This window comes from Carcharhinus amblyrhynchos, chromosome 25 (assembly GCF_965287045.1).
Source record: "Carcharhinus amblyrhynchos chromosome 25, sCarAmb.v2.hapA, whole genome shotgun sequence".
Classification (NCBI taxonomy): domain Eukaryota; kingdom Metazoa; phylum Chordata; class Chondrichthyes; order Carcharhiniformes; family Carcharhinidae; genus Carcharhinus; species Carcharhinus amblyrhynchos.
The window spans coordinates 21,488,682-21,502,959 of record NC_137348.1 but is presented as its reverse complement, the minus strand read 5'-3'; the positions used below and the strand labels follow the sequence as shown (position 1 = coordinate 21,502,959).

Below are 14,278 nucleotides of genomic sequence, written 5' to 3'. Positions count from 1 at the left end.
ATGTGAAAGACTGAACTGTCATCCCCCCTAGTTGCGAAGAAAATGGAGACTGATTGTCACATCTCAGTAGACATCCAAAAGCCACCTCCTGTTGAGTTACATCTCAAGAGTGTGACAACGGCCTAAGTTCAAAAAAAACTGACTCTGGGGTGAAAGACATGTTTGGTTGTTGCCTTCCAGGAATACACAGCAAAATGGGTTAAAAAGCCAGCAGCAAACCTGATTGCTGTGTACTAGTGTGCTGGTGCACCAGAGTGTGCATGTAACAACGTAGGAACAAAAGAAACCACAGCCAGTCACTCCTGCAAACAGACAAGCAGGTTAAGGACCTCGCTCCGATTCTGAAATTGGAAGGAAGCTCAGGAGAAGCTGTCATCAGAAGGAAATAGAACAATTTTTAAGTCACCCTGCAGAATCTAATGTCTCCAAACTAACTTGGATTGTCCATGCTAAAAATTGCCCCTTAGTGTAAGGGGGACAAGCTAGGGTAAATGCATGTGGTTATGGGGATAGGGCCTGGGTGGGATTGTGGTTGGTGCAGACTTGTTGGGCTGAATGGCCTCCTTCTGTACTGTAGGATCCTATGATTCAATTCAAAGTGCCAAAGTCATTTCTATGGAATCATCCAAATTAACCCATAAAGGTAAAGTGGCCAAAGTCCAGGATAACTATAGGCTGATTGATGGTGATTTACCTGAGGATCTCCACACCTCAGGCAAGGAGTAAGGTTGAGAAGGTGGGCTTTCATGAATAACCTCAGCAGGTATGGGAATTGAACCTGCACTGCTGGTGTCACTTGATATCACTAACCAGCTGTCCAGCCAACTGAGTTGAACATCCATGCCATATCATCATCTACATACCTGAACACAAAAACTGATTCATATTTTTGTTTGCTTTTATCTGGATTTTAAACTTCTCATTTCTGACCAGTGTGTGAATGAATATCGTTTTTATCTTAAGTTCTCAGGTTTTTGTTAGGCAATAATTTTATTCTCTTTTTGACTCAAGCTGAGTTAAATTGGCTCTTTCTGAAAAGTAAATACATTTGGCCTGGGAAAATGTAGGGGGGAGGACCGAGTGGATTCCTTCTAAATTAACCTTCTTGTAACTAACCGAGAAACAGGGCTATTGAACATATAAAGGGAGCCAGTTAACTCCTCCTCACCCAGGAACATAACAAACCTGGAGTACAACTCAAGAAGTTCACAAATTAGCAGACCTGGTCAGGGGACCATTTGTAACATTAACATTCCTCTATGTTTTTATCATTTTTGTTCATCTGAGCGCCATTGGCTGGGCCAACATTTTTATTTATAGCCCATTCCTAATTGCCCTCAAGAAGGTGGCAGTGAGCCATCATCTTGAACGACTGAACCCATGTAGTGTAGATACACCCACAGTGCTGTTAAGATGAGAGTTCCAAGTTTTCGACCCGGCAACACTAAAGGAACAGCGATATATTTCCAAGTCAGGATGGTGTGTGGCTTGGAGAGGAACTTCCAGATGGTGGTATCCCCATGTATCTTAAGCTCAGGTCATTCTGGGTGGGAATGGTCTCAAGTTTGGAAGGCTCTGTTGAAGGAATTTTGGGGAGTTGCTCCAGTGCATCTTGTAGATGGTAGACACTATTGCCACTGTGCATTGGTGGTGGAGGGAGTGAATGTTGAAGGTGGTGGATGGGGTGCCAATTAAGTGGGCTGTTATGTCCTGAATGGTATTGAGCTTCTTGAGTGTTGTTGTGGCTGCGCTCATCCAGGCAGGTGGAGGGTATTCCATCACACTCCTGACCTGTGCCTTGTAGATAGTGGATACGCTCTGGGGAGTCGGGAGGTTAGTTAGTCACTGGTGAAGTCCCAGACTTTGACCTGCCCTTGTAGCCACAGTATTTATATGGCTAGACCAGATCAGTTTCTGGTCAATGGTAACTCCCAGGATGTTGATACTGGGGGATTCAGTGATATTTTCACCATTGAGTGTCAAGGGTAGATGATTAGATTTTCTCTTGTTGGAGATGGTCATTGGTCATTCAACCAGGCAGGACTTACTCAGTTAATGGTAGGGCACTGGGGAGAGTTACAGAACAAAGAGATCTAGGGGTACAATTTCATAGCTCCTTGAAAGTAGAGTCACAGGTGGACAGAGTGGTGAAGGAGGCATTCAGCATGCTTGGTTTCATTGGTCAGAACATTGAATACAGGAGATGGGACATCTTGTTGAAGTTGTACAAGACGCTGGTAAGGCTGCTCTTGGAATACTGTGTGCAATTCTGGTCACCCTATTACAGAAAGGATATTATTAAACTAGAAAGAATGCAGAAAAGATTTACTAGAATGCTACTGGGACTTAATGGTTTGAGTTATAAGGAGAGGCTGGATAGACTGGGACATTGTTCTCTGGAGCACAGAAGGGTGAGAACTGATCTTATAGACGTCTATAAAATAATGAGGGGAATAGATCAGCTAGATACTCCATATCTTTTGCCAAAGGTAGGGGAATCTAAAATTAGAGGGCATAGGTTTAAGGTGAGAGGGGAGAGATACAAAAGTGTCCAGAGGGGCAATTTTTTCACACAGAGGGTAGTGAGTGTCTGGAACAAGCTGCCAGAGGTAGTAGTAGAGGCGGATATAATTTTGTCTTTTAAAAAACATTTAGACAGTTACATGGTTAACTTGGGTATAGAGGGTTTTGGGCCAAATGTGAGCAATTGGGACTAACTTAGGGGTTTAAAAAAAAGGGCGGCATGGACAAGTTGGGCTGATGGGCCTGTTTCCATGCTGTAACTCTATTGCCTGGCACTTGTGTGGCGTGAATGTTACTTGTCAGCAGCAGCTCAAACCTGGATATTTTCCAGGTCTTGCTGCATATGAACACAGACTGTTGCAATATTTGAGGAGTTGCTAATGGTGCTGAACATTGTGCAATCAGCAGTGAACATCCCCACTTCTGATTTTATTGTGGAGGGAAGAATTGATGAAGCAGCTGAAGATTAAGAGCCTTGCACACGACCCTGAGTAACTCCTGTGGCAATGTCCTGGAACTGAGATGATTGACCTCCAACAACTACAACCATCTTCCTTTGTGTACATATGAATGTTGTGGCTTCCCTCGATTCCAGTTTTGCTAAGGATTCTTGATGCCACACTTGGTCAAAAGTTGATGTCAAGGGCAGTCACTCTCACCTCACCTCTTTAAGCATGGCTCTTTTGTTCATGTTTGGACTAAATCTGTTACCTAAAGGCAGTTCTTAGCTTTTCTATTTAATATACGTTGATGCTTCCAATAAAATTGCAGACAAATGGACATTCTCTGACCAGGATAAGCAATCAGCTCTCAATACCTTCAAAGGCAATTTCCAGGCTTCCTTTTCCTTTTTAATACACTCAATGCCAGTTCAAAATTAACCAGTGTGCGTTAGGGCAGGGATGGATTCCTCCTTCAGGACTTCAGCAAGGGTTTAACATGCAGCACACCTTTTGAATTTCAAATCTGTCCTAGCCAAAGAAAGCCTGCATTACCAAGAGTGCCCTAAATGACAAAAGCACCACTGACTATGCTAAATTGCCCTGAATGTCCCAAGATGCGTAGGTTAGGCAGATTAATGGGATAAATTCTTAGGGTTATGGGGATAGGGCCTGGATAAGATGCTCTGTCAGAGAGTGGGTGCTGACATAAATGCCCTTCTTCTACACTGTATGGATTCTTTTTCAAAGAGCTATCACAGCACAATGCGCTGAATGGCCTTCATGTGTGCTATACTGTTCTATAACTCTGTGATTCTTGTATTCTACTGCCTGAAGTTATTGCAGATATGACCACTATAACTTTCCTAGAAATAAAGTGAAAATGTTGTAATGAAAGAGTTAAAGACCTTTATTAAAAATGTAAAATCAACAGTCAGTAGGACACCAAGTTACTCATGATTCTGATTCACTTCAGCAACATTTAGGTCAAATAACAATCAGGTTACTTTATCCTCATGAGTTGCCCCGTCTCAGATGAAGGAATAAATACTAACACAAGGGCACATTAATCCTTTCAAACTGCGCTTCCAGTGAAGGCAAACATCAGGCTCTGTAAAGTACTTTGTTAAGGAGGAAGAAACAAGTATATGGTGTGCCAGTTGGTACAAAGATTATCGGAAAGCATAGATATCAGTATGAATGGATCAAGTCAGGATAGTTTTAGTAAGATACCAGGGAAAGAATTCATGTTTCAGAATCAGTTCCTATAACTGACTCACTGCCCAGTATGACATGTGTACTTTACTCTCGGTCACTACAACCGGAAAGGCTGTGGTGAGCATACAGTGACTGTCTGTTTCATAATAAGCTCTTACTGTCATGGAAGTCTTTCTGGAACAGGAGTGGGGAACAGTAGCCACACTGCGTGTCAGAAGGGTTAAAAAGTAAAGTCTGCTCAGTTTAACTTGCAAAAGCTAGTCTAATAACCTGCATATTTGCATGTGGGCGGGGAGGTTTTGCAATGGCTTTCTGAGTAATATTTAATGGCTCATTTACAGCATTACATTAATGATTTGCCAAAACGTTTGTCAATGTCCAGCTTCGGAGCATTGCGAAAGCAGGAAGTGAAGCTGTTCGTGAGGTTGGGAAATGACTTTTGTTCCATTTTGCGATCATGGCACTCACACTGAGTGACTGAGAGGTGCAGATTTCGGTGAGAAATCTGTTTTAATTCCTCACAGTTAACTGGCTCCCAGCTCCTAAAGAAAACAACAGTGCTGTCAGGGTATTTGGAATGATATTTTGTCCCGTCTCAGATGAGTCAGGAGGAAGAATAGTTCCGAGGGTCTTATTACCACAGGTAACGTGATATGTGAATTACTGATAATGAATAAAAAGGCTGACAACTGTGGTCTGAGTGATTGTTTGGGCATGCAAAGTAAATATGAAATAGCCGATGACTTCCGAAATGGTTATCTGGCGACTGTCTTGCAGGAGAAGCTGAAACTGAATTTATTGATCCACAGTATAAGGCAAGGCCAGCTTTTTGATTTAACGTTCAGTGGAGTTGGGAAGAAAACAAGTTGAGGGAAATTAATACTTGGTTGCAGTGCTGTTTTTGGCAACGGTCTAACTTCCTGGTATCTCCGCAGGATTAAAAACAGAAAAAGCCTCACATAGACACGCTACAATGGAGCCACAAAGGAACCATCATCCCCATGCCCTGGGAGTTCAGAACAACCTCCTTTATAAAGCAGGCTCGGGATACCAGCAAGAAGCTCAGGTCAGTTCCGCTGCCTTGTCTGCTGTGTAAGATTTTCCACATGTGCTCTTCATCAATGTACTGTTCAAACAAATCGCTTTGGGCAAAAGGTTAAAAAAACACAGCGGTTGGTAACACAGGAGGAACGATTTCAATTCTGTAGTGTGGCCTTCATTTGCGCTCAGAGGAAGCTCATTCTTGCAGCCCCTGTCCACAACTTCTCCCTCCTGAAATACGTACACCGCTGCGACCACTGCCATCGGAGAAAATGGAAATGAAATTTCCCTCAACTCTCTGCATGCATTAGGGGGTGGCACGGTAGCACAGTGGTTAGCACTGCTCTCTCAGCACGCCAGGGAAGCGGGTTCGATTCCAGCCTTGGGTGACTGTGCAGAGATTGCACGTTCTTCCTGTGTTGGTGTGGGTTTCCTTCGGGTGCTCTGGTTTCCTGCCACAGTCCAAAGATTGCATGTAGGTTAGGTGGATTGGCCATGATAATTAACCTTAGAGTCCCAAGATGTATATTGGTTTATGGGGATTAACAGGATGAATATGTGGGGTGATGGGATAAGCCTGGGTGCAGACTCGGTGGGCTGAATGACCTTCCTCTACATTGTATGGATTGTATAATTTTATGTAAAGTGAAACATGTGGCAGTTACTGGCCATGCAGCTGGGGCAGTTTCTGATCAGTGCCTTTGTGCAGATATGTGAAGAATATAAACTATTCAAGTATAAAGCTGATGCAATATTGAAGGTTAAATTAAAAGTGAGACCGGAATAGTCATGAGGCACTCTAGACAACCCTAAGCTGGAGATAACTCCCAAAAGTACTGAAACTCATTCATTGCTCAGCACCAGCTCTGAAAAGTAAAGATTTGGGACGAAGCTTTTCCTTTGACCTTGCCTGAGAAAGTGTTAAATCTTGAACATGAGCTTACTGTTCTCATTCAGATGCTGATTAATTTCCAATAAATTTGTTGTGTCTGTCCTTATTTCTAACAGAAGTATGTATGTATAGTTAGAGTTAATACAGAAAATCTCAGCAGGTCTGATGGAATAGAGCCTGAGATGTTGGTTCTATTTTCTCTCCACAGATGCTGCCAGACCTGCTGAGATTTTCCAGAATTTTCTTTTTTGTTTTAGATTCCAGCATCTGCAGTAATTTGCTTTTCTCTTACTTATTAGAGATGTTTCATTGTTTCACTGTAACACTGTTACAGATGGGAGGATAATTTAAACAGCCCTGAATTCTGCTCTCTGACTGTAAATAGAAAGGTGTTTTGATTTGCTTTCTCCTCTAAAAGGGAATGGCGAATTTCCCAAACCCTCTGGCGTGATCCAGTTTTCCATTACTAACATCACAGCAAACCTGAGATATGATGAACTCAAAGTGTTAGTTTATTTGCACACTCTTAAACTGTGGCTGAAAGTTGCCATGTCGCCATGTTGCCTCCGGTGCATTCATACAGCAAAAGAGGGATAGAGAAAAGAAAGATTTACAGGGCAAAGACCACAGAGAAAAGAATTATTGTTTCACATGTATTCCCAGGCCCAGGATTAAAATCCAATGAGATATTCCTCCACAGAGATCAGTAGGTTGAAAATGGATTCTGTATAATTGATTTTTTCAGTAGAGTTGATTTCACGTGATGCTATAGGTACACAGAGATAAGTCAGACCAGAGAGAAACAGTGTTGGATGGGGCCAGGAATTTAAACTGAGCAGAGCCCCTTTTTTGCAAGGCTACTTGTAGATGGTAAAATGGCAGACTGAGTTTGCAATCCAACAAGGCAATATTACTGGTTCCACAAGCCGAGTCTGTGCCAATGATTCCTACCTCTTCACTCTGGCTTTGACAAAGGCTGTGTATCCCTTTCCAGGGTCCCTGATATTGTTAAATGTTCCAACTGTTAAGACTTTGAGAAGAAGGTTATGGAGTTCTTTGTCGTAACAGACGAATAGATTGGCCAAACTGGCTTATGAAATATAGGTGGTCTTTGTAAACTTCTTTTTAAATTTTGTTTCCGTAGCTCAGAGGGGGTCATTAGTGTCTCTCCAGAGAAAGTGATACTGCTATGGTAACTCCTTTTGTTTGAGGGTAGCAGACAGCCAATAGATGCAGCTATTTTAAAAAGTCTTTGCCCTGTTTTTAAAATATTGGAAATTTCCATGAATATTTCTATATATTGGGTGGATTTTTCTGGCTGTTCACGCTGGTTAGATCTAAAAGTCCCCTCGACTGTGTACCCCTGGTTTTCCAGTGGTGTGGGGTGCAGTCAATGGGAGATCTTATTGACATTGGCAAGACCAGAAGATGCACCATCGATGAATGGCAAGTTGCCACCCCCCATGAGAAACATGCCACGGGGAGGCTGGAGAATCCCTGCCATTATCTAATAAAAACATCCAGTGTGAGTACACATGGTACACACATGCACAGGTACCCCACATGTACCACCAGCAACCCACCCTCCACTCAAAGGTGCAGCATTTAATTGGAACAAACACAGGTTAGGTTTGGGAAAGTTTTCCAAGGTTTCCATTCCAGGGGCAGAATTCTCCATTTTGGATTGGGGCCCTGACCACACAAGGAAGTGGGGGGAGGGTGTTGGGGAAGTTTTCCTGTCCCGCCCACCATGGAAATAGTAGCAGGCGGAGGGCCGGAGCTTGTAAAGGTCCATTGACTTGGGTGGGATTTTCCGATTTTGGCATGAGCACAGCTGAAAAGTCCCACCCGTTGTGTTGGGAGCTGTAACCCAACAGTAACATACTGTTACCTAATACAAAATAAAAACAGTAGGTGCTGAAAAAATGCAACGGCTCTGGCAGCACTTGTTGAGAGAAAAACAGAGGGCCGGATTCTCCGATCTCACCCGCAGATGGAATTCCCTGGTCCCGCTGGAGTGGACAGAGATTGGACTGGGCGCCAAATCCTCCATTCTCACTAACAGCAGTGGTGGGACATGAATGATTAGAGAATTCTAGCCAGAGTTAAAGTTTTGAGTCTATATGACTCTCTGGACTATCTCTGTTTCTCTCTCCACAGACGCTGCCTGACCTGCTGAGTTTTTCCAAGATTTTCTGCCTGTATTTCAGACTTCCAGCATCTGCAGTATTTTGCTTTTATCTTAGTGACTTTCCCTTGTTTGGCCAATTATCTGGATTCCAATGACTATTAAATGCTTCAGCCATTAGGAACTAAATGGAAGGTTGTGGGGCTTTGAGGGGGACTTGCAGCTGGTGCTGTCCCCATGTATCTGCTGTCCTTGTCCTTCTATGTGGTAGAGGCAGTGAGTTTGGAATGTGCTGTTGAAGGAGCCTTGGTAGGTTGCTGCAATGCATCTGAAAAATGGCCATAGCCATTGAGAAGATGGTGGGGAGCCACCTTGAACTATTGCAGTGCATCTGATTAGGTACAGAGCTGATCAGACGCAGGCAAGGGGCCTGTTTAAAAGGCCTGGTTCATGAAATGAGACTTCATCACAGTTAAAATAAAAACACAAAGGACTTCCTGGCCCATAGCCCTCACACCCACAAGCTCCCCCTGACCTGTGTGTGCCACCTCATGCCCTCATTCCAGACAATGCCCCACCCACTCCTATGGCCCCTCATGCCCCTCAATCCAAGTCATGGCATTCCACTCACTCCCATTGTCCCCGTAGACTGGGTGGTCACATGATGATGTGATGACATGGGTCATGTGATAGGAGCACAGTAATTCTCCCTGAAGTGCAGGAAGAGTACAAGCTGGAGTAACTGCTCAGCTAGTGAATGAAGTATATTATTTGTTATAATTTCTTGTTGTCGGTGTTTGGAACCCACCCCTTCGACAGTCCCCATACTGAAAATATCAAGCTATGCCCCTCCAGTCACTCCCCATGGACCCTCATGCCCTTTATTCCAAGCTATGGCCTATTGATCTGTTATGCTCTGAATATAAACAATGAACCCTGTTGTGACAGTAGGATGTGTAAAGAAGAAGCTTTAAGGAAATAATTTATTCATTATTGTCCACAAAGTTATAAAAATGTCATTTCACTACAAGGCAATAAAAGTATTAATTATCCAGTTAATTAAACAATCAATAACAAGCATCTGAAACCATTGAAACTCCATGTAAATAAGCAGTGTAAAATTGACTGCACAGATCAGGGAGCCTGGTGTGCAGCTATTTCAACAGGGGTAATGGGTGTCTCAGCACTCAGCCTGGCATACGTAATGAGCTATTAGCGATGGGTGAAGGGCATTGCTAGGCACTGAGCATATAAGAGACTATAGGGGATAATATGGGTGGGTGGACTGTGTTGACTTGGCATGGGGGTACATGGAGGGCTAAGGCATGAGGGGGTTTAGGAGGATTTGAACTTGCCTCTTAAAAGGTCCCTTGTTTAGACTAAGGTTCATGACTCCCCTGAGAGCCTGTGAACCATAGATTCTTTAAAAGCCTGACACCATGCAGGTTGCAGAGGAGTTGGACATGCCAATCTTCTCAAGGGAGCTAGGCAGGTCAGGAGTGCCCGGTGTGGACTTTTGACAGGGACCCACACATTTTACGGGCACTCCCGAAAATCAGGCAGGCCAGGAATGCAGCCGGGGAATTCCAGAACTGGGAATCCCACCCACCATTTATAAAAGGTTTCCGAGCCATTCCGGCTCAGCGAAAATTCAGCTCACTGTGTCCGAATGGAAGGAGAGGCAATTAAACATTCTGTCTCAGGAGTGAAAGTGTGAGCCATATTGATACTTTGAAAAAAGAGCCGATGAGATTGCTGAATAACATTTCAGATTTGACTTTGGACTTTTGCTGCTTTATATGGGAGAGCTAGAAGACAGCCTCAACATCTTTCAACATTAAACTACAATTTGAGATAAAAATCATGTAGAGGGGCCCAGTTTTGGAAAGCGATTATCAGACTGGGACCTCTTAAAAACACATCAGCCCAATTTGCTTCAATTTAACCCCTGTATTTGGACAATTGACCCTGTGTTTTTCTACACTTTCACTGCAGAATTGCAGAGATCTGGGAAAGGGTTCATCCACATAGAGGTGAAATTGCACCTGTTGATAACTTAATGACCGAGTTGGTGTCAGTAATACAAGGGTTTTCCCCCTCTGGCACTTATGGTAACTTTCTTCATAATATTACTGGCAGGGAGAAACTCACTCCTAAAGTTCCTTAAGTGTTAGACGATGAGAGGTGACCCATATCATCTGACCCAAGACTAGAATCTAACTCCAATACCAGGCACATTGTCAGTCCACATGTTTATGCAATTGTGTTATTTTTTTTCTTTCAATTTTTACTCTATCCTGAAAGTTGCAGAGCCAGTGCTCAGACGAGACTGGGCAAACCCAAATCCATTGCTTGCTGCAAAAACCAAATTCAAACTGAATCCAATTTCATGTGATGGGATTTTATGGCCTCTCTTGTCCTGAAGCCGTAAAATCCCGCCCGAGATCAACGGACCTTCCCATTGTCTGCCCTTTGCCTTCTCCGATTAATGTGGCAGGTGGGATAGTAAAATTCCAGCCATGGTCTCCACAAGAGAGAGAAACAAGTTCCAAACTGACAAGGTGAGGCATTGCACCCCATCTTGAGCTTGATCTTAGCCAAGAGGCTGAACAATTGTGTTATCTGACCGTACGGAAGACGATTAGTACTTGACAAATCAAATAAACTGATCATTTCACCCTGTGTTTAAACCCTACCCTGCCACTTCCTTTATAGTCATTATAGTTAATTACTACTTCATTGGGAGAATTAAACTCAGCCGTGTAATTTTTGTTTTTGAATATGCTCAGCGCCAGTTCAGATCCCGCAGTGCTTCAGAGGCACCTCGGCAGCTCTGCACAAGCATGTCCGTAATTTCTAATTACATTGTTGTTAAATATAATGAACAGCTAATCTCAGACATCTGCTGTTGCAGTGTGATTGAGCAAACTGATTAATGCATTTTGGTGGTTTCTATAAAACAAATTAGATCTTTACAGCAAAGCAAAATAGAAACAGTTCATGGCTTGTGAGTAGTGCAAAGTATTACTGAAAATGGATTCATACATGATTGTTGCACAACAGTGAAAATGACACTGATTCCAAAGGCTTATTATCCAGTTAACATCCCAATCTTCACAGTGTAAGAAAATACTCAAAACAGCATAACAAATGTCACCTTTTAATTATATAGTCACTTGGCTGCAAATTCGAAACTTTAATGGACACATTCACTGAGCCTGCATTTCTCTGCAGTGAAGACCACACAAAGCAAAGACACTCTTAATCACAAGTTAATACCTCAAAATGCAGTGGTGTGGCGGAATAGTGGTTATTGCTGCTGCCTGACAGTGCCAGAGGCCTGGGTTCAATTCCCGGCTTGGGTCACTGTCTGTGCTGAGTCTACATGTTCTCCCCGTGTCTGCGTGGGTTTCCTCTGGGTGCTCCAGTTTCCTCCCGCAGTCTGAAAGATGTGCTGGTTAAGTGCATTAGCTATTGGCTAAATTCTCCCTCAGTGTACCTGAAACAGGCGCTGGAGTGTGGCAACTAGGGGATTTTCACAGTAACTTCATTGCAGTGTTAATGTAAGTTTGTAAATAAACTTTATTTTGGGATTTTAAGTGAAAGCAGTAATATTTGCACAATGACAACATCAGCTAAGAACTGCAAGTTAGTTAAGTTATTCGTGCCTGTTTAATGTACAGCTCTTTGGAACATTAATGAGTGTAAATACCAATGATGTGAAGGACGTTGTTGAAAATGGGAACATTTCTTGAAAGTGTAGAAAAACACAGGGCCAATTGTCCAAATGCAGGCAGTAAATTGAAGTAAATTGGGCTGAAGTGATTTTAAGAGATAAGGCCCCAGACTGGGAATCTCTTTCCAAACTGGGCTCCTTACATGAGTTTTATCTCAAATTGTAGTTTAATGCTGAATAATGTTGAGACTGTCTTTTAGCTGTCCCATATAAAGCAGTGAAAGTCCAATGTCAAACCTAAAATGTTATTCAGCAATCTGATAGATTCTTTTTTCAAAGTATCAATATGGCTCACACTTTCACTCCTGAGACAGAATGTTTAATTGCCTTTCCTTCCATTTGGACACAGAGAGCTGAATTTTCGCTGAGCCGGAATGGCTCGGGAATCCTTTAAAAATGGTGGGTGGGATTCCCATGTGACTTTATAAAATCCAGATGATATAAATTTTCTCATGGGCTGAGGTTTGAAGTTTTTTGGTGTAATTGAGACTGGATGCAACATCAAACGAAGAACATAAATAAAGCCTCCTTAAACATGTTATGAGATGCCTTTGCTGGATAAGCACTTGGCACATCATAACATTCAAGGCGATGGTCCACATGCTGGTAGATGCGATTAGGTGGGAATTCAAGTGTTCCACATGTGTTGATGCAGACTCAATGGGCTGAAGGGCCTCTTCCACATTGTTTGATTCTATGAATGAATAGAGAACCAGTGGAAGAATTGAATTCCTAATAGGTGTATTGTTTATACGCAATTTCTTTAAATAGACCAAAAGTAAAAAAGGAAGGAAACAGGATCTGTTGGCCTGACCATAATTTAGAAGCAGGCAGATAAATTACCTGCAATAAAAGAAATGATGGTTTCATTTTATCTCTCATACACATGCACACATGCGCACACTCACACACATGCACATGCATACATGTACACATGAACACACGCACACATGTACACATGCACACACACATATGTACACATGTACATGTGCACACACGTGCATGTGCAACATGTACATGCGCACGCGCACACACATGCATGCATTTGGTTCAACTCTGCACCTATGGAGCATGCCCTTTTAGCTTCCAAATCTCTGTCAAATCTTTCCTGTTCTTTTCCAGCAGTGTTTTAGATAATGGTCATGTTTCTCTATTCCCTGCTTGTTCTTTCCCATTTTCTGCTTGGCGGGACCAGCCAGACTCCTTTGTATGTTCCCAGAAGGGAATCAATTAGCATGTTTTGCATTCATTATTGTCAACCAAATAAACCTATTTTCTGATCTTTTCATCTCCTAAACCTCTGACGTATTTCAAGATATAAAGCAACTGATTATTGGGGTTATTTCATTCACCTCAGGGGTTTTGAATGTTTGTTGATTATCTGATCAAAGTCCAGCACTTTGCATCTTTAATGTCTTCCTTTCAAGAGTGTCCTTTTTTGAAGTGGACCTTCACATCTACTAGGCGTGAAGTACCGTATAACAGGTCTGCAGTGCAATTCTAATAGACTTTTCAACAAAGTGGCCAACATTACAGCATCAGTTATCAGGTGACTACTGGCAGCCATTTTTGATTAATGTCCTTCTTTTGTACTTTTTGAAAAACAGGTCATTTTTAAACAGTCCGATATGTCGGTGGTTAGCTGATGAAGGTGTAGGCAACCCTCACTCAGTCATAGTTTCCTGACAGTGTGACAGTTTTCAGACAGATTTGTGGCCAAGCTTTTGTAGAAGGGATATACGTTTGAAAGTAAAACACATTAGTCCCTTCAGACTGCCTGGGTTGATTGGTTGTTTAAGTATTGTTCTGTTCATTGTGCTGTTGGTCCCAGGCTGACTTGTCTCTGGCTTTGTTTAAGCAGGTTAGATGCCTCAAGCCAGGTTTCGTTCATGTGATCAATAGTTCAGTTGTCCACATGAATGACCTGAGGTTGCAAATCATTGACATGCAATGGGGGAACTAATGACAGCAATTCACAGCTATTTGTGATGAACTGGTTTCTTCTCTTCTGTCTTTTTTTCGGTTTTGAGCTTTAAGTCATGAAGTCTTTGTGATGGGCCTATGAACCATTGAATTTGAGATTTTGTAAGTGTCCAGACCAGAAAAACTGGAAATTCATAAGTGGTTTGGTATCAAGAGTGTTTTTTCAGGAGAGCGCACTCCATCCACGGTCATTGACATTTTAATAACTTGCCAGACACATGAATTTGTCCTTTGCTTGTGCAGAAATCTCAATAGAAAACTTGACCTCCCAGACTCTATCTTGGGTTAAGGTATCTAGGGTCCTTTTGCCATGCAGT

At 42.6% G+C, this 14,278-nt stretch overlaps 1 protein-coding gene across 8 annotated transcripts in view; it reads left to right on the top strand.

Moving 5' to 3' along the window:
* Window positions 1-14,278, top strand: part of LOC145358248 (serine/threonine-protein kinase Nek6-like) — a 263,723-nt gene that overhangs the window by 82,594 nt on the left and 166,851 nt on the right. For 5 of the 8 annotated variants that reach the window (XM_080212104.1, XM_080212102.1, XM_080212106.1 and 2 more), the window contains one exon: window positions 5,117-5,247. In XM_080212104.1, coding sequence (XP_080068230.1) covers window positions 5,155-5,247 — 93 coding nt within the window. In that variant the 5' untranslated portion in view covers window positions 5,117-5,154. Of the gene's footprint in view, window positions 1-4,347; window positions 4,409-4,599; window positions 4,825-5,116; window positions 5,248-14,278 lie in introns of those variants that run through there. The other 3 variants (XM_080212105.1, XM_080212101.1, XM_080212107.1) reach the window with 3 other exon arrangements.